Source organism: Schistocerca gregaria, chromosome 6, assembly GCF_023897955.1.
Source record: "Schistocerca gregaria isolate iqSchGreg1 chromosome 6, iqSchGreg1.2, whole genome shotgun sequence".
NCBI lineage: Eukaryota > Metazoa > Arthropoda > Insecta > Orthoptera > Acrididae > Schistocerca > Schistocerca gregaria.
Window position 1 is genome coordinate 62,543,627 of NC_064925.1, and position 23,335 is coordinate 62,566,961.

Genomic DNA, 23,335 nt, shown 5'->3' on the forward strand with positions numbered 1-23,335 from the left:
GCCCATGTTTCACCACCATACAATGCTGTGCTCGAAACGAACAGTCTCAGAAATTTCTTCCTTATATTAACGCTTATGTTTTATGCTATTACACTTTCTTGGTCAGTAATGCCGTTTTTTCCAGTGCTAGTCTGCTCTTGATGTCATCATCGCTCCATTCGTCACTGGTTATTTTGCTGCCTAGGTATAAAAATTCCGTAACTCGTTTGTGACCATCAAACCTGATGTTAAGTTTCTAGCTGTTCTCATGTCTGAAACTTCTCATTACTTTTATCTTTCTTCGATTTACTCTCAATCCATATTCTGTACTCATTAGACTGTTCATTCTATACAGCAAATCAGGTAATTCTTGTTCATGTTCGCTGAGGGAAGAGGTCTCATCAGCGAACCGCATCATTGATCTCCGTTTCCCTTGAGGCTTAATTCCAGTGCTGAACCTTATTCTGGCATAAATTTCGTTTAACAATTTACCCGGTCATACATTAACAAGTAATCAGGGTGACATAAACGGGAGAGGACCCAGAATGAAGCCCTGTGGGAGGCTGCTTAGCAAAGTAGCGAGGTTTTTGGTGCTAACACACTTTGTCAGGCGGTGCCTCCGGTCTGCGACACTACTCTTGCACACACTTTTAGCAGCTACAACACAGTATCGTGACGCACGCTGCCTGCCCGTGTTGCAGCGCTGCCCGAGGGTCCGCCGACGCTGGTGGCGGAGCGCGAGCGCTACTACCCGGGGGACCTGCTGAGGGCCAACTGCACGGCGCCCCCGTCCAGGCCGGCGGCGCACCTCTCCTTCTACATCAACGACGAGCCCGTCGGCAGTCGAAGGCCCGACCTCAGCATCAAGGAGCTGCCGGTAAGTGTGTTCCATCCAGGCGCGCCAGATCGAACAAAGCGGTCGTGATCGTGGTTGTATAAGGACCTCATTTACAAAACTTGTTTACTCGCTTATTTGTTATGTCCAATTATTGTGGTTCACTTTCACATTTTAGTATCTGGAACCCACTTTGCAATATCTAATTCATCCGCATTGCAACCATTTATTTATTCACAGTCATTTACAAAGACAGTCATCATTTACTCTATTAACAGAGTATTGACAATATAATTTATTGCAACATTATTGTAGTTTTATACTGATGTACAATATTCTTCTCATATATTCATATAACACTAAACGATGTAACTAATATCGTTGAACCATTATGTGGTTGAGCCAGTTTTTAGTATGATTGTAAACCTATATTTCGGCTAAAAATAGACACTTTCAGAGCAGTTTCGTTATAATTCAACAGACGTGAGGCAGTTCTTGTCATCGTATGTTCCACATGTACACTCCTGGAAATGGAAAAAAGAACACATTGACACAGGTGTGTCAGACCCACCATACTTGCTCCGGACACTGCGAGAGGGCTGTACAAGCAATGATCACACGCACGGCACAGCGGACACACCAGGAATCGCGGTGTTGGCCGTCGAATGGCGCTAGCTGCGCAGCATTTGTGCACCGCCGCCGTCAGTGTCAGCCGGTTTGCCGTGGCATACGGAGCTCCATCGCAGTCTTTAACACTGGTAGCATGCCGCGATAGCGTGAACGTGAACCGTATGTGCAGTTGACGAACTTTGAGTGAGGGCGTATAGTGGGCATGCGGGAGACTGGGTGGACGTACCGCCGAATTGCTCAACAGGTGGGGCGTGAGGTCTCCACAGTACATCGATGTTGTCGCCAGTGGTCGGCGGAAGGTGCACGTGCCCGTCGACCTGGGACCGGACCGCAGCGACGCACGGATGCACGCCAAGACCGTAGGATCCTACACAGTGCCGTAGGGGACCGCAACGCCACTTCCCAGCACATTAGGGACACTGTTGCTCCTGGGGTATCAGCGAGGACCATTCGCAACCGTCTCCATGAAGATGGGCTACAGTCCCGCACACCGTTAGGCCGTCTTCCGCTCACGCCCCAACATCGTGCAGCCCGCCTCCAGTGGTGTCGCGACAGGCGTGAATGGAGAGACGAATGGAGTTGTGTCGTCTTCAGCGATGACAGTCGCCTCTCCCTTGGTGCCAATGACGGTCGTATGCGTGTTTGGCGCCGTGCAGGTGAGCGCCACAATCAGGACTGCATACGACCGAGGCACACAGGGCCAACACCCGGCATCATGGTGTGGGGAGCGATCTCCTACACTGGCCGTACACCTCTGGTGATCGTCGAGGGGACACTGAATAGTGCACGGTACATCCAAACCGTCATCGAACCCATCGTTCTACCATTCCTAGACCGGCAAGGGAACTTGCTGTTCCAACAGAACACTGCACGTCCGCATGTATCCCGTGCCACCCAACGTGCTCTAGAAGGTGTAAGTCAGCTACCCTGGCCAACAAGATCTCCGGATCTGTCCCCCATTGAGCATGTTTGGGACTGGATGAAGCGTCGTTTCACGCGGTGTGCACGTCCAGCACGAACGCTGGTCCAACTGAGGCGCCAGGTGGAAATGGCATGGCAAGCCTTTCCACAGGACTACATCCAGCATCTCTACGATCGTCTCCATGGGAGGATAGCAGTCTGCATTGCTGCGGAAGTTGGATATACACTGTACTAGTGCCGACATTGTGCATGCTCTGTTGCCTGTGTCTATGTGCCTGTGGTTCTGTCAGTGTGATCATGTGATGTATCTGACCCCAGGAATGTGTCAATAAAGTTTCCTCTTCCTGGGACAATGAATTCACGGTGTTCTTATTTCAATTTCCAGGAGTGTATATAGGCAAAGGACACTGAGGTGGGGCCGGCCGCTGTGGCCGAGCAGGTTCTAGGTGCTTCAGTCTGGAACCGCGCGACCGCTACGATTGCAGGTTCGAATCCTGCCTCGGGCATGGCTCTGTGGGAAGTCCTTAGGTTAGTTAGGTTTAAGCTGTTTTAAGTTCTAGGGGACTGATGACCTCAGATGTTAAGTCCCATAGGGCTCAGAGCCATTTGAACCATTTGGACATTGAGATAGTTGTTTACATGTGTCCGTCCTACCTGAGGAGGGTGGCAGTCTCAGCAGTACTCAGATGTCAATCGGACGAGAGTTTTGTAAGATATACTTCCTCCTCTCATGGGCTGCATTTACTGAGGATTCTTGAAGTGAATTTCAGTTCGGTATTTGCATTTTCACTGATTATGCTCGTGTGGTAATTCCTCGTTAATTATCTCTCAGATATTTCATGGCAGTGACTGTTCATAGCGACTGTTCGGCACTCGTGAAATCAAACAACAAATGATCTTTCCACTGATATAAGCGCAATACGTCATGCTGGTGTCTATTGAGGTTGCCTACCAACCTCGACATCAAGCGTGATCCCTTACATCCTTCTTGTACAGAAATATAATTTTTTGTGACTTAAAACTCTAAGCAAGTTAAATAGAATGCAGTGAGGCTTATTAATGAGAATGGGGTATACTGTTCCAACAATAAAGTAAAGGGATAGTATGGGATGAGGTATACACGGTGAGCCCCTAAGACCTAACACATCCTTCATTTCGTGAGCTGTTACGCATATCGAAAACGCGGTTTTCAGCAAATGTTAGAACGTCGAGGGGCACGTAATTTCTTGTGAATGTTTTCAGCGCTGGTATCCACGTAGATACTGAAGCACGCAGATTATTTTAAATGGTACCGTGTATTTTTTATAAGTGCAATCGATAGCTGTTGAGAAGACATTTACAGTGATACAGCGTTTGTCAATGTTGACGTTTTCAACTTGTAAATAATTCAATGTACCAGAATATGAGAACAAGGGGTAAACATCGCCAAGCAGAGCTCTTATGCTACGCTGTGTCAGAATGTCAACATATTTGCCAATTTATTTCTCGGCTTTGCAGGTAGCTAATTTCTGCTTCAATATTCGTTGAGTGCAGACATGTACACCAATGAGGACAAGTTATATATATTTCTTTTAAATGGTGAATGTAAAAGAAACGCCGTAAAAACAGTACAGCGGTTTAGGGTTATCCATCTGTATCGCCAACGTCCGACGCGCCATGCAGTTGCACCAGTTATTAAAACGCTTGTGCTGACACGCTGCTTGTTCGTCAAAAAGAGGACATGAAAGAAGACAGCAACTGACAGACAACACGAAAAAGCTGTTCTGGCTGCGACGCTAATGAATCCGCACAATGCTATGGGGAATGCTGCAAAGGAATGTGGAATCAGCCAGACGAGTGTCATTCGCACCTGCATCGACGGAATTTCCACACCTCTCACCTGTTATCGCATCAGGCACTCGACGACCGAGATTTAGAGCGTCGTACATATTACTGTCGCGTTTTCCTACAGCAACAGAGAGACGATCCTGCGTGTTCCAGTATGTGCTCTTTACGATGAAGCTGTGTTTACTACCGCCGCCAATGTAAATTTGCATAATATGCACAGTTGGGTAGCCGAAAATCCGCACTGGCTTGGTAAGGTGCAACATCAACGGCCGTGGAGCGTAAACGTATGGTGCGGCATCATAGGAAATTTCATCGGGGAACCTTACTTCGTCTGAGGAATTCTACACTGAAGCGCCAAAGAAACTGGTATAGGCATGCGTATTCAAATACAGAGATATGTTAACAGGAAGAATAAAGCGCTGCGGTCGGAAACTACTATATATGACAACAAGTGTCTGACGCTCTTGTTAGATCAGCTACTCTACCAACAATGGCAGGTTATCAAGATTTAAGAGAGTTTGGAAGTGGTATTGTCGTCGACACAGCACGTTCGAGGTAGCGATGAAGTGGGGATTTTCTCGTACGACCATTTCACGATTATATCGTGAATGTCAGGAATCCGGCAGATTTCCCAGACGTGGACATTATTGAGCATATCATAGATGCCTTGCAATGTGCTGTTCAGAAGAGATATCAACCTCCTCTTACACCTACGAATTTATAGACAGCCCTGCAGGGTTCATGGTTGTAATTCTCTCCAGCTGTACTTCAGACATTTGTCGCATCCATGCCACGTTGTGTCGCATCACTTCAGCGCATTCGCGGGGGCCCTGCACGGTATTAGGCAGGTGTACCAGTTTCTTTCGCTCTTCAGTGTATATGAACATTCGTACGCACATTTTCTGACGAATGTTCTACCGATTCTTCTAGAACAGATACCACGGGATATTCGACAGTGTCCGAAGTCTGCTAGGTGGCGGTTGTCCAGTTCACTCGTCCTGTGTTGCAAGGCAAATGCTGAACGTGAACTTTGCTGGACGTCGAGGAGTACGAAAGTCTGTTGTCAAATTGGCCGCGAGGTCCCCTGATTTGGCTCTTCTCGATTTCTTTATTTGGGGAACACTGAAAGATGCAGTCTACGACGAAGCTCCAACCACGCCAGACGATATGTGTCGTCGAGTCGCCAGTATATTCCTCTACCATATCATCCACTGTAACTTCATCTGTCTATTGTTCTTCCGAACGGTTACCAAATCATTGTCAGTGAATTGCTTATTTTATTTATGTGTGTACGAAATTGCATTACAGTGTCAAATATGTCAAAAGCGTCTATTGCAAGTAGCTGATAACACTGTCATTATGCGCTTACATTCAGCATGAAACGACGTTTCGTTGAGAGCATTTATTTTGCGGTGTACACGTGGTCACTAAAGTATTTTTATTAAAACGTTTAGTTCAACGAGTGCATCCCACATGATATAATTTAGAGCAGTGTAGACAGATATAATTGTCCGACAATATGTATTTCACCGCTGGCAAGCACACAGCCACGTACAGGAAAAGCGCGGTCAAACCTTCCTTGTAACACTTACAATTTAAATACAGTAATTGCTTTTCGCAGCGCATCAGACCTCATTGTTTTTGAAGAAAGAACTGTTGATTTCCGTGTTTCACCTCACGTAAACCTGGGAGGATACACAAATGTGAAATAGTTCCCCTAAGCCTTTTGTGATACGCTGGATTCTAGTCTACGTCGTATCTCCATATACAACATTCTTAGGTCCAAAGTTGGTTCAAGGGGAAAAAAGCTTTATTCTCATAGCGCAGCCTACTCTACGGTACATAACTACGCAACGTGGTCCGAGATGCCTTATTGACTGTGTTTGCACCGCAAATGCCGTTTGCGACCACCGTGATCTCACATTCTAGAACATTTCTCGAAGTTTTTGCGACAGGTTTCAACGTCAAGATTAACAACGCTATTTCATTGTAATTATCTTCTCAAGAGCTACCGAATACAGTTGTAAAATGTATACGGTTCAATTTAAAAGAACGTATTTACATCAGTATCTCAGATGATACTAGCGCTGAAAACATTAATCGCACAAAACCATACGTACCCCTTGACGCACTAACATTTGCCAAAACAGCGTTTCGAAATGTGTAACCATTCACAAAATAAAAGGGGTGTTACGTTTTACGTGACTGCCCCTATATATACGAGTAAAAGGGATGCTAATGTGAAATTCATACATTACTTAGTAATTTTGTGTCAATATTTAAAAGTAAATTCCTCTAATGTTTATAAAAAAATCAAGTAAGCCGAGGATATCTTCTTCTTCTTTATCGTCGCCTTGTCCTACATCACGTAGGGTCGGCATTACTCTCCTGGATTCTTCTCCTCCATAGTTCTCTATCCATTGCCTCTTCCTTCTTCCATCCTTTCTCCCTTAGGTCCCCGGATATCTTATCCTTCCACCTCATCTTCGGTCTTGCTCTCCTTCTCGCTCCTTCAATCTTTATATCTTCAACTGTGTTTCCGATATACTCTTCCCCATGTCTCTGTAAGTGTCCGTACCACCTTAGTTTGGTCTCTTGTATCTTTTTCCCCATGGATCCCACGTTCACAGCTCCTTTGACAAATTCATTTCTAATCCTTTCCCCCCTTGTTACCCCACACATCCTCCTCAGCATCCTCATTTCCGCCACTTCCATCTTCCTTTCCTGGGCTACTGTGATTGGCCATGTCTCTGCCCCGTATATCGTAGCAGGCCTTACCACCAACTTGTACACTATCCCTTTCAACCCAATGCTCACCTTCTTGTCACCCAACACTCCACTCATTTTCCTCCAGTTGTTTCAAACAGCAATTTATTCGGGGTTGCATCTCGCTTTCCAGTTCTTCATCCTTCTGTATGTACGACCCCAGGTATTTAAATTCGCAGACCGATTTCAGCTCATCATCCTGGATCTTGCAAGACCTTATCTGCACATCTTTCAGTGCTAAATATACTGACTTTGTCCTGCTAATTTTCATCCCTCTTTCTTCTAGTCCCTTTCTCAAATCCTCCAGCTTTTCCTAAAGTCTGTCGCTGTCCTGCTCACAAAGAACCACATCATTCGCAAAAATCATATTCCACGGTGCTTCCTCCTTCACATCACTCACCAGCACATCCATAATCAGGCCAAAGAGGATATCTAAAGGGATTAAAATTTCATGTAGGCCACAATCTCTCAAGCTCCGACATTGACTGTATTCTACAAAAAATATATTGTGACACTTTAAGGAAAGACATTACAATGTCCAAAAATAAGTAGGTCCTAAAAGAAATTAATAAAACAGATAAAAGTATTAAAGACATACTGGATACTGCGAAATGGGTGACACGAAGACCGGTTAGTGTGCAACAATGACACTAAAAGACGATGTTCTGATTGACAATTCACACGTTGCATCTAATGTGTAAATGTAGTTCAATTGAAGAAGCTAGAGAATTTATTAAAAGTGTCACTCCACAAAACATTAAGCGAATAGAAGTAGCACTAATATTCTTCACTGAAATTAACAGAATTATAAAAATTCTCGTAAAAAACAAAAGCTTATATGGCGTTGATTCAACTTGAAACAGAATTCTGAAAGGTTCCTTTAACTTAATAAGTAATGTCCTCACTGGCAAAAGTACTAATTCTCTGGTACAGGAAATTTTTGAGACTGATTAAAATAGACAGTATTGTTAAACTTCTTTACAAGAAATGTGAAAAGAAAAAAGTACATAGTTATCATCCAACTGCCTTACTGATATACTTTCCGAAATATTTGGAAAAGTGGTGTACGAAGAGAAGTCTCACATTTAAGTGGAAACATTTACTTAGCAAATAACAACTTCAATTCCAGAAGTATATCTTGACTGAGAATGTTATTTACACATTCCGCCGTCAAATATTACAAGCCCTAAGTATTGAAATATCCCAAGATGCTATTTTTTGTTATCCTTGACAGGTGTTTAATTGCGCAGATTATAGGTATTTTATTGTGTAGATCTTTAGGTTTTATGGAATTGATGGCTCTACACAAAGCTGGTTTGGATCAGGTTAAAAATAGAATGAAGAAAGGTGTGTTGAATAATTCAAACAATGCTGAAAGGAGATAAAGTTTTAGAGATGAGACAAATCAAAAAGAGACTACCATGTTGTCCAATTTTGGATTCGATCCTGTTGCTAATATATATGAATAACCTCCCACTGGACATTCAACATGCAGAATTTGTTATATCTCCATACAGTATTAGTGTTACAATAAATCCCATTAGAAATAAAAGTAATAGAACAGATTGTCATTGAATTTATTCAAAGAATTATTAAACGATTCTCAGAAAATGGACTCTCCCTTAATTCTGAGGAAATGTACTATTTTGAGTTCTATGCAAGGAATAGATTCACACCAACAATTTATATACCACACGAACGAGAATCAGTAAACAGGATACAGTTATCCTAATCTTTGAGATGCAAGTTTGAGCTGTAAGAAGCGTTTTACTGACCTGCTGAAACAGATAAGATCTGCAACTTCCGCTCTTCATATAACTGTTAATGTCGGAAACAAACAAATCTACCTATTGAAATTTCGTGCATATTACCACTCAATAGTGTCTTACAGAATAATTGATTGCACAAAACTAGACTGTAAGTATAACAGATGGTGTTAATCTACAGTCGTCATATAGGCACCTCTTCAAGGAGTTAGGTAATTTAATTGTACTATCGCAGTACATATATTCATCACAAATTATTAATAACAATTTTAAATGAATAGTGACGTCCATACGTACAACACTAGAGAAAGAAATTACTTTTATTTCCCACTGTTAAAGCAGTTATTGGCTCAGTACGCTCAGCACGCTGAAGATAATATTTGTGTGCATTTGGCCAATCTCGTAAAATGTCTGGTAGGTAACAAAACAAGTTTCAGATTTTAGCTGAAGTCATTTGTCTTGGGCAACTTCTTATATCTCAAGGATGAATTTTTATTAATAAACTGACCGATTGATTAAAAATACTTTTTAAGTGTTGTCGCATGAGTAGTTCTGAAAAATAAGACTTTCAATAATTTTAACGTTAATCTGCAATAAGTATCCTGTAAAATGACTCGTTCCACATCATTTCGATTAAAGAAACTTTCATATGATTTGTGATACATGTTGCTAAATAACACCCTGATATACGACAGTATCAGCCTCAAGGAGCATCTGTCATTAACTAGTATGTCCCTTATAGATCTTACGACCAGAATTGATCCCATAACATTCCCTTGGGGTACGTTCAAAGTTACTTTCACGTTCCTTCCGCTAAGAAAAATGTGATGAGTCCTGTTTCAGGTAATATATTCAATCCAATCACAATGATGGTCTAATCAAATGAACCATTTTGACATTCACATCGACTGCTCGGAGGAGAAATTTTATCGTGGTTTGAAAAGAGCCTGGCTATTCCTACCAGCCCTGTACTGCTTCCACCATCTGGTTATGAATATGACAAATTTGTTCTCTCAGTCTGAGATACATAGTGAAAAATCGCTATTGACATCTTTGATGGCCGAAAGCAGATCTGTGGCCGATTGGCAATGGGTGAGTGAGGCTGAAGCGGTAGAGCAACATTCAACTGTGTTTCTGTACGGGACTGCATCTGTCAATTTAAAGAGTCTTTGTTGCGTCCCAAGTTGACACTTATCGGCAAAAAAAGTGTTACCTGTTTATCGAAAAATTCTAGTGCCTCATGCTACTTCCAAATGGGTCAAATGGCTCTAAGCACTAGACTCATAACTACTTAAACCTAACTAACCTAAGGACATCACACACATGCATGCCCGAGGCAGGATTCGAACCTGGAACCGAAGCAGCAGCGCGGTTCCGGACTGAGGCGCCTAGAACCACTCGGCCACAGCGGCCGGAACTTCCAAATTTAATCAGATTCTTGGTCTCATATTACATTGCTCAATGAATAACACATATTTTGTCTGACTTTCTTTCTTAATATTTCTCGGAATCACAGGGATGTATCTGAGGATACTTCGTGGAGGGGACCATTTGCCTTCCGCTTCGTCTATATGAAAAAATGTGTGTCTGTTTGAGTTCTAGATTACATTTCCCTTGCGAATAGTTATTGTTATACTTTTTTATTTGCAGACCATATTACTGATACCATCCATCGAGCTACTATGTGTTTCATTGTTTGTGAAAAACATAATGTTCTTCTGCTCTTATGATAATTTGATGTGTACGCTTTAGCGCTTAAACATCTTTCATGTGGAATTTAAAGACTTCCAGTTCTGTTGTTATAAAATTACGTCCAACGTACCTGGCACGCATGTTGTGCTACTTAGCTAAGAGTCCAGGGCTAAGGACTGCAAATAACTGAGTTCCTGTATATATGCTGAGGCAGCCCTTCTGGAAACTCCTTTTATTTTATGAATAAATTTTCGACATGTCTGAGCCATGTAGTGGTCACATGGCTTTGTTACGTATTAAAAGACACAATAGCCTGTAATAAATAATAAATATGTATCATGCACTTGGAGGCAGACTTCAACAAACATCACTAATCAAACATCTCCATTTACTCTTATTTTCCTGCTAACTAAAGTAAGAAGTATGTAGTGTTACACCAAAAAATAAATTAACAAATAAAATGGAGCAAATTTGTGACTGAGGTAGTTCGCGGAAAATGTGTATTCCATCATTTTATTGGTAAATGCTGTAAATTTGGGCCAACATTAAAAGTATTGATCTTTTCCAGTGTGTTCTTGCATGCCACTGCCATTAGTAATGGAATCTACAAGTATCTGCACTACATCTAAGCCTGTCAAAAAGTTATATTATTGTAATGTGGAGAAACGTGTTTGTACACTTCCTGGAAACTTCCTACTACTGCCTATAACTCTGAAGTTGTGGCCAACGAACGGTAAGTTTATTTAAATAAGAAGTATGTGCAGATCACTCAAATTTTATAAAACGTCTTATTTCTGTAGATTATAGAGGTGACCTTGTGACAGCACACATAACGTCAGAAAGAAGCATAGCAGTTCAAAAGTAGAAAACAATTCTCATTAATGAAATTAGGAAAATTTGTCAATAATTTAGTAAAAAGGTCTAAGTTTTATTTCGTAATAAAACTTTGTCTCTAAATATAACAAACACGTACTGAGAACTGTGTACTGAAAATACCTTTTTCCATTGCTCTAAATTGTAGGTTTGTGTCTAATACAGTAAGTTACGTAACAGAGAATTTTTGTAAGTGTTGTGACCTGTTTTTTCTCATACGGTTCTACTGAATAGATGCGTAAAAAAGTATGAAAAAGGTTTCCTTTATTACCTTGCTTTGTGTAACCTACTTTATTTCACTCTTACTTAATTTCAGTGAGGATGGACTTGTAATTATTTGCATTTTAAGAAAATTAGATAAATAAATCTCAACAATTACTACCGTGTTGTATAACTGAGCGGTCAGCCCATCGTTCAGACAGATGAATTTGACTGTACTTTCCCTGCCTTAGACGTTATGTCACTATGTTCACCTGAGCTGGTGGGGTAGCTTTGTGGATATTAATAATTCACGTTCTCAATACTCATTGCACAAAAGAATTTCTTTCTTTCAGAAATAAAGAATAAACGTTATAAATTATTTATTTGCGGAAATAAGTATCGCAGTACAAATTTTTGTAAGTTACGTTGCAAAGTGGGTCACAAAGTTGCACCCCTTTATGGGAAGTAAATAAGAGGGCAAGTGTTTGGTCAACAGCATCTCAAACGCAACAGGGATTTAAATCTCCCTACTCTTTAAATTGAAGAGCTCTCAATGTTCCGACAAAATCTATTTTGCACGTCATTACGTTAAAAGGAAACCATGGCCAAATATTGCTGCAATCTAATTTGGGAGAACATGTTGATAAGTCAGGGCTTTGTTTATGATTATTAGCGTCCTGTACTGGAATGTCTTACACAATATCAGAAATTTAGTTTTGATCTGTATATTTACTACTCCATTTCCTTTGTCTTTGTAAACAGGAAGCAATTTACACCTCACAATTTTGCAGAAATGTACCTACTTTCTGTATGCAAATACCAGTTACAAATCTGTGATATATCTCACGACTAAGTAACACAGACTTGGTAAATTGCTTTGATCTTACCATCAAATTTGTTGTTGGAATTTCCGACACGCAAGTAAACAAAAAAGTAAAGAAAAATTAAGCTGTGAAGAGAAATAATTTCCTTCAAAAGTAAGAATGTTTGAAGATGAGTGATTCGGGATTGTAAAATGAGGAGCCCACTTTAAAAAGAACACTGAAGAGCCAAAGAAAGTGGTACACCTGCATAATATCATGTACGGCCCCAGCGAGCACGCAGAATTATTGCAGCACGATCTGGCGTGGACTCGACTAAAGTCTGAAGCAGTGCTGGAGGAAATTGACACAATGAATCTTGCACGGCAGCCCATAAATCCGTAAGAGTACGACGGGGTAGAGATCTCTTCTCAACAGTACGTTGCAGTGCATCACAGATATGCTCAATTATGTTCATGTCGGTGGAGTTTGATGGCCAGCGGAAGAGTTAAAACTCCCTATAGCGTTCCTGGAGCCACTCTGTAGCAATTATGGAGGTGTGGGGTGTCGCAATGTCCTGCTGGAATTCCCCAAGTCCGCCGGAATGCACAATGGACGCGAATGGATGCAGGTGATCAGACAGGATGCTTACGTAATTGTCACCTGTCAGAGCGTATCTAGACGTATCAGGGGTCCCATATCACTCCAACTGCACACGCCCCACACCATTACAGAGCCTCTACCAGCTTGTAAAGTCCCCTGCTGATATGCAGGGTCAATGGATTCATTAGCCTGTCTCCATACCCGTACACGTCCATCTACTCGATTCAATTTGAAACGAGTCTCGTCCGACCAGGTAACATGTTTCCAGTCATCAACAGTCCAATGCAGGTGTTTTCGTCCCCAGGCGAGTCGTAAAGTTTTGTGTCGTGGAGTTATCAAGGGTACAAGAGTGGGCCTTCGGCTCCGAAAGCCCATATCGATGATGTTTCGTTGAATGGTTCGCACGTTGATACTTTTGGTTGGTCTAGCATTGAAATCTGCAGCAATCTGCGGAAGGATTGCACTTCTGTTCCATCGATCGATTCTCTTTAGTCGTCGTTGATCCCGTTCTTGTAGAATCTTTTTCCGGCAGCAGCGGTCTCGAAGATTTAATATTTCACCGGATCTCTGATATTCATAGTACACCCGTGAAATGGTCGTACGGGAAAATCTCCCCTTCATCGCTATCTCGCAGATGCTGTATCACATCGGTCGTGCGCCGACTATAACATCACGTTCAAACACACTTAAGTCTTGATAACCTGCCATTGTAGCAGCAGTAACCGGTCTTTGAACTGAAGCACACACATTTTGCTTATATATACGCTGCCGATCAGCTCCGAATTATGCCTGTTTACATATGTCTGTATTTGAATACGCATGCCTGTACCAGTTTCTTTGTCGCTTCTGTGTACTGATTATTAAACGATGAGGTATTATTTGTTTGTATCTTATTAGCAAGATCATCCATATCGTTTGCTATTAAACAGGAATGTAATGTCGTCTGCATATGTGTGATCTACGTAATGATATTCTTTCGCCCATTTTTTTCGTCTACTCACAATATTTATGAGTCTCTGACACAGCTTTGATTTCGTGACACGTATATCATCAATCGGAAGCCTCATTGAGATTACAAGCGTGCACATTAAAAATGAATACGTCTTAGGGGATGTCAGTCACAGACAATTGAAACTGTCCACTGAGATGAGCGATGGTAAGAATGTTTGCGCTTTTTACCGCGGATCCATCACACGCCTGTTGAGACCCCAGATTGCCGGAATATGTTAATCAGTCTGTGGTTTGCTAACTTTCAAAAAGAAAAGCGAAAGAAGAGTGGTGGCTGACGTCCCGTCGACGACGAGGTCGACTGTGGCAGCACACAAAAAATGGTTCAAATGACTCTGAGCACTGTGGGACTTAACATCGGAGGTTATCAGTCCCCTAGAACTTAGAACTAATGAAACCTAACTAACCTAAGGGCAACACACACATCCATGCCCGAGGCAGGATTCGAACCTGCGACCGTAGCGCTCGCGCGGTCCCAGACTGAAGTGCCTAGAACCGCTCGGCTACAGCGGCCGGCCGATAGCACACAAGCTCGGACTCTGACAAAGAAGTGGGAGTAATGGTGTGTGACTATTTCAAAGGAGGCGTTTGCAGTAGGAGGTTAAGGGAAACTGAAAAGTGGGTGTCGGGACGGAAAATTCAGCCGACACTCTCCCGGGTTCGCTTGACATTGTAAGCGTTACATCAGTGACTATACTCCATGTCGAATTTTTTTTTTCTTTTCTTTTTTGTTCGCCGTAGGAAATGAAACTGTAGGCAGCTTCTTCTGTGGACTTTGGAACCTGGTTAAATGAAGTCAACTACACTGCAAGAGATAACAAAATGGAATAAATTCAATCTTACAGCGATAGAAGCACATTGTTAATTGAATGAAAGAAATTTTTATAAGTTATTTATGTGAGATATTTACAACTTACTTAAAAACAAACATACACTACATAAGCTTCCAGAGTACTTAATTGCACGTTGGCGGTCTCAGTAAACGCCGATATTAATTTTGATTAATTCCTCCACCACAAATAAACCTTTCGGGGAACCTAAGGGAAACTGATTATTTATACGGGCCACTGTTTTTTCGCCACGAAGTCGCAGCTTGTGATGTTAACCTTTACTTAATACGTCCAATTAGGGGAAAATTTCAAACTTTCGGCGAACGTATCCCAGCGTATACTATAAAAACAGTTGCCGTGGATACTGTTGTATTGGCCAGTTATAGCCCAAACATGGCTCGTGATTGGTCGGCGTACGTCGTCATTACGTCGTTCTGCCAGTGACCAGTGACTGTGTGCGTGTATCGACTCTTTGCACCGCTGTGCTCGTGGCAAGGTAAACACTCGTTTTGTACATTTAAGAAACTTACACACACACACCACACACACACACACACACACACACACACACACACACATATATATATATATATATATATATATATATATATATATATATATATATAATAAGCTGCCACGAAAGTTGTCAAATGAACGAAGGGAATTCCGTATCAGAACCTTCAATGAAGTAGTTTTCATCCGTTTGGATGTAGACAGTTTATGTTGTTTTCCATTATAATATTTATATGTTTCTAAAAAGGCAGTGGAAATCGATTAATCTGGTGCCAATGTCTTAGTTGTCACCTCATAAGGGCACTCTAGACCCTTTCGGAGCGCTGAGCAGAGTGTAACTGGTACGAAGCGGCCATGTTACCCTCCAACGCTGACGTATGTCTTGCCTGTGATTTTATATATGATTGACAGCCTGTTGTAAAAGCAGAAATACGTGCCTACCCAGAGACGTGACGTAATAACAAAAGGGAGATACTGCGCTTGAGTGCGCTCATGACCGTAGTGTTGAATGTGTCCGCGACTAATGGTGTACCACTCGTAACCATGTAGCATCGCGTAAGAACAATAGTCTTAAAAAGACCCGAACCTACAGAAACAGGACACCAATTTCACGCCCTGCCAACATCAAGCACTAACGGCCTTATAAGGTGTTTAGCACTCTGTGTGTCCGAAAGGGGTGGCGGGGTGTATGGGTCAAGCTGGAATTCGTTATCTGATGATTTGGGGATGTTTTCAGCAAGCAGGCCTTGGGCCCATTCATGCGGGTTGCCCTGAAAATGAACCAGGTTATCTGTGGCAAAGTGTTGCTGTTTTTTCTACATATTGGTAACGAGTAGGCAGTATCGGTTTTCCGAGAGGACACCAACTGTCTTCATAGATCCACAAGCTGACGTTCTTGATTTATCGAATAGTCAGGCATCTTATCACACCACGATTGAGTTACCGATTTCCGACAAGCGTCTGGCTCTTCACCACACCAACTCATATTATCAAAAGTATGGTATTAATGAATACCAAGCGAAACTTATGATTGGATTGAGGATTTATTGATAGGGAAGACACAGTACGTCATCTTGTAGGGAGGGTCGTCGGCCAATATAGAAGTAACTTCGGGTATGCCTCAGAAGAGTGTGTTGGAACCATTGCTGTTCAGATAGTACATCAAAGATTACGCCGAAAATGCCAATAGTAAGCTCAGATTTTTCGAAGATCATGTAGCAGTCTATAATAAAGCACTGTCTGAAAAATGGGACACAGATATTCATTCGGATCTACATTGCATTTGAAAGTGGTGCGAAGACTGACAAGTTGCTTTAATTTTCAGGCATAATAAAACTGTGTACCTCAGAAAACGAAAAAGATATTGCCTTATTATCAATGTTTCAACGAGTCAAAATTAGAACTGGTCATATCATACTTGGGTGTAACTTCTTGTGCCGGCCGTTGTGGCCGAACGGTTCTAGGCGCTACAGTCTGGAACCGCGCGACCTCTACGGTCGCTCGTTCGAATCCTGCCTCAGACATGGATGTGTGTGATGTCCTTAGGTTAGTTAGGTTTGAGTAGTTCTAAGCTCTAGGGGACTGATGACCTCAGAAGTTAAGTCCCATAGTGCTCAGAACCATTTGAACCATTCCTCGTATGGAGACCTTTATCAAAACTAGAGGCGGTGTCACATGCTATCAGTGAAAAGTGTCTTACGGGTGCCTTATTTTTTAGCCCGTTTGCGCATATTAGCGAATCTTTAGGCACATGTAATATGTACAGTATGTTGACGGAAGCAAAAAAGACACATTCATATGACACAGCAGATTACAAAATTCTAGTGAAGTAATCAATAAGAACGTCAATAAGACAACCGCAACTGTTATGTTACGTGCATTTCTTAAGCCACAACCGATTTCATTCCATATGAACATCCTCAGGTGACCCGCAGTTCACCGGTCACTGTGGCCGAGCGGTTCTAGATGCTTCAGTCCGGAACCGCACTGCTGCTAAGGTCGCAGGTTCGAATCCTGCCTCGGGCAGGGATGTGTGTGATATCCTTAGGTTAGTTAGGTTTAAGCAGTTCTAAGTGTAGGGGACTAATGACCTCAGATGTTAAGTCCCAAAGTGTTTAGCGCTATTTGAACCATTGGAACCTGCAGTTCAATACTATACCGATTAGGTTAAAAGCTACTGAAATATGCAGATAGTATATGACATGTAACTGTCACAGCGAATATTGAGCGCCAGGCTCCGTAGGTAACACCAAGTGGCAGAACTGCGCCGGCGGCATGATTTAAAATGCTGAACTGCCAGGTGAAATGTTAAAGGTACATTTTGGAGTACTCTAATGATTGACTGCGTTAATAATAATAGTTCCCAGTGTGTGTCTGCACCACTCCCCTTGCAGGATACTCGCTAAGGCTCCTTTGTGCACAGGAACGTAAAGAGACACTTACCATCAATGAAAACCCTCATTGAATCCAGGAAGAAATAGAGGAGATTATGAAGAACAACAAGGCCTCAGACGAAGAAAGAATAACAGCAGACACGTGGAAATTTACAGATCAACAATCTGTACAGAGTTGCTGACATAATACTGTGACAGGGGGCTGGCCTTGACCTAATGAGTTCGAAGCAACTTTTTGGATACCGTTTTGATCTCTTCACTCCTGAGGGATCTACGTGCTCAAGCAATTTTTGGACCAAGATAGCTTACCAGAAAGATGAACCTCACATATGGCCCATCCTCTCCACAACAAGGATAAGTAGACCGATTTGAGCAATTAAAGAAGCTTATCACTGACATCTGCAAGATTTTCTCTAGAGCCCTGCTGCCTAGAATCACCAGCCAACTTGACTCCCAAGTAGGTGAACATCAGGCTCAATTTCGAGATAATAGATCCCTCACGGAGCAAACAAAAATCCTCAAGTCCATTGCTTACATACTGGAGCTGCGGCGTACGTCTCTGGATAGTCACCCTAGCATACTTTCAAAAAGCATATGATTCAGTAGACAGATTCTGATATGTACTCTACGAGATCTAGGTCTAGATGAAAAGACCACCAGACAAGTTCAGACCACTATGTGGAACGTAAAATCAAATTTAAAGGTTAATTTTCTGGGAGTTTCTCCACTCAAACAGGAGATAGACATGATAGTGACCTGTCACGTTAGCTCTTTAGTTGCATACTGGAGAAGATTATCAATGAATGGACTTGCACTACTAGTGGGGTTTTGAATAAAGATTGGATACAAGAAAGGTAACCTCGATGTACAGTCTTTGAAGATGATCTTGTCTTATTAGTCAACATTGTAGAGGAGGCAACAACTGCAGAACCTTTGCATCACAGTATCTAAGGCCAGGCTGAGGGCCAGTAGAAAAAATCTGAGTCCATAACTAACATTAAGGACGCCACATCTGTATTCAATTAGAAGGCATCACCATTCGTAAAGTCCCTACAGTCAAGTATTTAGGAGGGTGGATCTCAGTAGATGAGAATGATAACTTGGTAACAGGTACTAGATGCTCCAAGCTGGAGAGGATCTACGACTATCGCAAGCACATTTACATCTCCGTGTCCCTTCTCAAGAAACTTAAACTAGAACATTACAACTCGGTAGTAAGGAACTCAGCATTATATGCCTCCGAATGCCTCTTAATCAAAAGGAAGTATCTGTTCAGGAAAGTTAGAGCTCAAGGAAAGAGGATCCTAAGGAGTATATCAGGAATAATAAGAGAAGCGGATGCCACCTACAGCATCAGACACAACAGTGAGCTATACGTCTCCAAGAAGACCCATAGGCTCATGAGAGTGTCTTCAGCACACAACAGGTAGAGGGAAAGCCTCCAAGAACAAATGGATCACTTGAAGAAACCAGAAATTCCAGTACAAACCAAACACGTCCTGTCCAAATTCGGACAGGTCACCCCACAAGGGTGATTACAGCGTCTGTTATCAGCAAAAAGAGCAAAGGAACTAGCAAACCAAAGTAGACAGAGGAGAGGAAGATTCCCCACAGCCAGAAAATGAAAGCTTTCTGGCTTAAGAAGAAACAGAAGACCCATATGAAGAGTCAAAATGAGCACCATAGCCATAAGTAGGTCCAACCGAAAAGAAGAAGAAGAGTAAGAAGAAGAAGAATAGTTTGGAGTAGCTTAACGGCCGACAGTAAGTCTTTCAGTTGGATGCCACTTCTGAGAATTTTGTGTCCGTAACTTACCCTACCTCTGCAAGCGGGAAACTGGGACATACAGCTTAACATGTAGTACGAAGACCACTCCTCACATCGTTGATAGCCGAAGATTAGGTTAAAGCCGTGCTGACAATTTCCTCTTTCCATCCGTTCTTTCTCAGATGTGAGGAACGCGCTTTACTGTACGATCACCTGATGCCGTTGACTACCTAGAATAAGCTAAGCCCGCGGTGCGGATTTGGTACGGAACAACATACAGTGATTCTTTGGGCGCTCCAAGACGTGGCCGGAAAAAGTTCATGGAAGAAGGGGACCAACAATGACTGAAGAGAGCCGCTCAACGTGACTGAAGCGAACCGTTCTGCAAATTGCTGTAGATTTCAATGGTAAGCCACCTACAAGTGTCAGAATGCGAAACGTTCAAGTAAACATCATCAGTACAGGCTTTCGAAGCCGAAGGCCCACTCGTTTACCCTTGATGACCGAAAGAAACAAAATCTTAAGCCGCGCCTGGGCTCATCAACACCATCATTGGACTGTTAATGACTGGAAACATGTTGACTGACCGGAAGATTTTCATTTCAAATTTTATCGAGCAGATGGACGTGTACGGGTATAGAGACAACCTCATGGATCCATGGACCCTGCATGTCAGCAGGAGACTGTTCAAGCTGGTGGAGGCTCTGTAGTGGTGTGAGGCATCTGAAGTTGGAGTGATATGGACCCCTGATATGTCTAGATACGCCTCTGACAAGTGACACGTACGTAAGCCTCCTGTCTTATCACCTTCATCCATTGATGTCCATTGTACATTCCTGCTCGGGGTAGCTGTGCTGTCATAGGCGTATTGCACGGTTCGCGCGGCGCCTCCCGTCGGAGGTTCGAGTCCTGTGTTGTTCTTAGCCTAAGTCAATTGAAGTTAGATCAAGCAGTGCGTAAGCCTAGGGACCGATGACCTTCAGCAGTTTGGTCCCATAGTCCTTACCACAAATTTCCAATTTCCACTGTGCATTCCGACGGACTTGGGCAACTCCAGCACGACAATGCGACATCCCACACGTCCATAGTTGCTACAGAATAGCTCCATGAACACGTGTTTAAACACTTGCGCTGGCCACCAAAGTCCTCACACGTTAACACTATTGAGCATATCTGGGAAGCTTTGCAAAATGCTGTTCAGAAGAGATCTCCACCGCTCGTACTCTTACGAATTTATGGACAGCCCTGGAGGATTTGTGGAGTCAATCCCCACCAGCCCTACTTCTGACATTTTTCGAGTGCATGCCAAGTCGTGTTGCGGCACTTCTGCGTGCTCGCGGAGGCCCCTACACGATTTTAGGCAGGTGTACCAGTTTCTTTGGCTTCTCAGTCTATATCGACTGTGGTATATCGACTATAAGACCTCGTAACTGTTACAGGCAAACGTGTTGATCCTAAGCGCGAGAGTGTAAACTAATAAATAAAAATTCAGCCATGAAGTAAAATATGAAATTACATATTTGTCTAGTTACGCCGTGAATGCGTAATTGAAATAGTTTAGATAAGCGAACTACGGAATTGACAATGAGCGAAAACAGTTAAAATACAGTTATTGAAACAATTTGCAAAAAGTACTTACTAAGCATATCTGAGCAGTTATTTACCATGCAAGACAAACAAAAGACCCAGTGCTTGTAAAAAGTCGTATCGTCTTTAAACGCGATAGACATCGCATTTACTCATTTATCATTACTAACGGACCGAAAATTTTGCATCACGACAGCATTGTGGGTGACGCAGAATTCAGTAATCTATGTACACGTGGAGTTTCCATCTCCCGAGGCAAGCGCTCTCCATGCCGAAATTATAAAACTTATACTTCAAAATAGAACTGTATTTGACAGCGTTTATCTTAATTCCCAACTCGACAAGTCAGATTTTATTGATTTCTCTGAAGCGACTAAACGAAATTCCCGAATGGTTCCTTGTTCAATCCGAGTTTGTGTTACGTCAAGAGTAACCTCATTATCTATGAGATTCTAAACCTCGCTGTTTTTCTTTCCTGTAACGAGATATTCATTGTCTTGTATTCTCGAAAGCATTTTTAGCTCTGGCGTAGGAAACAGATTCCATGCGTAATAACGAACACAAATACCAATGCTTGTGGAAGAGGTTTTCTCATATTCACGCGAGGAGTTTATCGACAAAAAAAGGGACAATTTTCAGCTTTACTGCAAATACTGAAAACTCTGCAGAATCCCGTGCTTTTTTTAAAAATATCTTTCTCCATAAGCCGACACTTCAACTTCGTTGGACGCTGCAAACACTATGCCAATCGCAGGATTGGAAGCAGATAAATTGAGCCAGAAGTTTTACGATTTCGCGCTATACACATTTGTTTTGCACTTGCTGTCCTTTTTTTCATTTGTTATTTTTTCCTGGCGTTGCTGAAACACCCATGCCGTGCTTACCTGGTCCTGCTGTAGCTGCCCCACCGCCCGCCGCTGCAGTTGCGCTGCGGGCCTGTCGGACGGTAGTGAGGATTTTGGGTGGAGGGGTGGATTGTGGGGGGGGGGGGGGGTTGGATAGTGGTTGTAGTGTGACGGCTAGGGGAACCCGCCGTGGCCTGGAGGGGCGTGGCGGACTGCTTTTCTCGCACTGAAGTAATTAGTGCAGCGCATCGTCGGGCGGGCGAGGTAGAGCAGCCCGCCGGACACTGTTAAGCGGATTGCCAATTACTGCCGGCAAAGAGCGCAGTTGTCAGCGGGGCAATAAACGCGGTGCATAATCCATGCCCCGCGCGCGCACAGTAAATTGCTCTTTGCGGATCACGGCCGAGGGACCGGGCTCGCAGCGGCGGTGTAGCTCCGCACCTGTTTGCTGTAACCAGCGGCTGGTTGCAAGGTTGGCACCGCTGGCTAGACGTAGATTCCACCAAAAGCTCCCCTCCATTGCAAGGCGCTGTAAGGTCCACTGGCTAAACAAGATATGAAGTCCAAAGTCAGATGGAGACATATCACGCACATTCTGTGGATGGTAGGGATGAGCTGCATTTGCCATAATACTCGCCACACGGCACTCTGCGAAACATTCGTTTGGCTTCCAACTAATCGATTGCTGACTAATGGCGTCTTTCAAGTTGGGAGTCCGTGCACTTCGTCGTTCTCGGTCGTTGCACTGTGGTACCAATTCTTCTGTTTCACTTAATCAGCGTTGTGTTGTGTTAGCCGGATGACTTCTATGTGGATATCTGTTTGTGTGGGACCCGTCAGCTTCTCAGCTGCTTCCATTTGCTTTTCCATAAACTAAACTCATCTATTCACGTTCCGTTACGGATACATCTCCATTTGGTTAGGAGTAACTGGCGTTACCATTTCAACATGCAAACTGAAGCCTACTACAGTACAGATACGCACATCTTTCGTTACCTGAAACAAAGATACAGTTACCCTCCTCCATCATCTCTGAACTTTCTAACATCATCAAGGTACCGCCCCGTTATTACGCATCCTATGGCTCCATTCAGCAGATAGCTGGAAAGTTACCAACTCAAATTAGTACCTCATTTATAACAGCAGCAAACACGACTTCAGACTAGTGATGTAAGTCGTCGTTCATTGGATCTACAAACATACCCGTTTAAAAGACAGAGCAGCACAAGTGAACGTGAATATAAAGCAACGCACCGTGTGTGTAATTCACTTAAGGCTCAAAATGGTTCAAATGGCTCTGAGCACTATGTGACTGAACTCCTACAACTTAGAACTAATTAAACCTAACTAACCTAAGGACATCACACACATCCATGCCCGAGTCAGAATTCGAACCTGCGACCGTAGCGGTCGCTCGGTTCCAGACTGTAGCGCTCAGAACCGCACGGCCACTACGGCAGGCTTCACTGAAGGGTTATAGAAACTTCTATTAACACATC

General features: G+C 42.9%; 1 protein-coding gene across 1 annotated transcript in view; it reads left to right on the forward strand.

The window, feature by feature from the left end:
- The window catches only part of LOC126278612 (uncharacterized), a 1,203,842-nt gene that overhangs the window by 1,052,335 nt on the left and 128,172 nt on the right, over nt 1-23,335 (forward strand). The window contains exon 4 of the mRNA XM_049978854.1: nt 681-856. Within this exon, the coding sequence (XP_049834811.1) occupies nt 681-856 (176 nt within the window). The remainder of the gene's footprint in view (nt 1-680; nt 857-23,335) is intronic.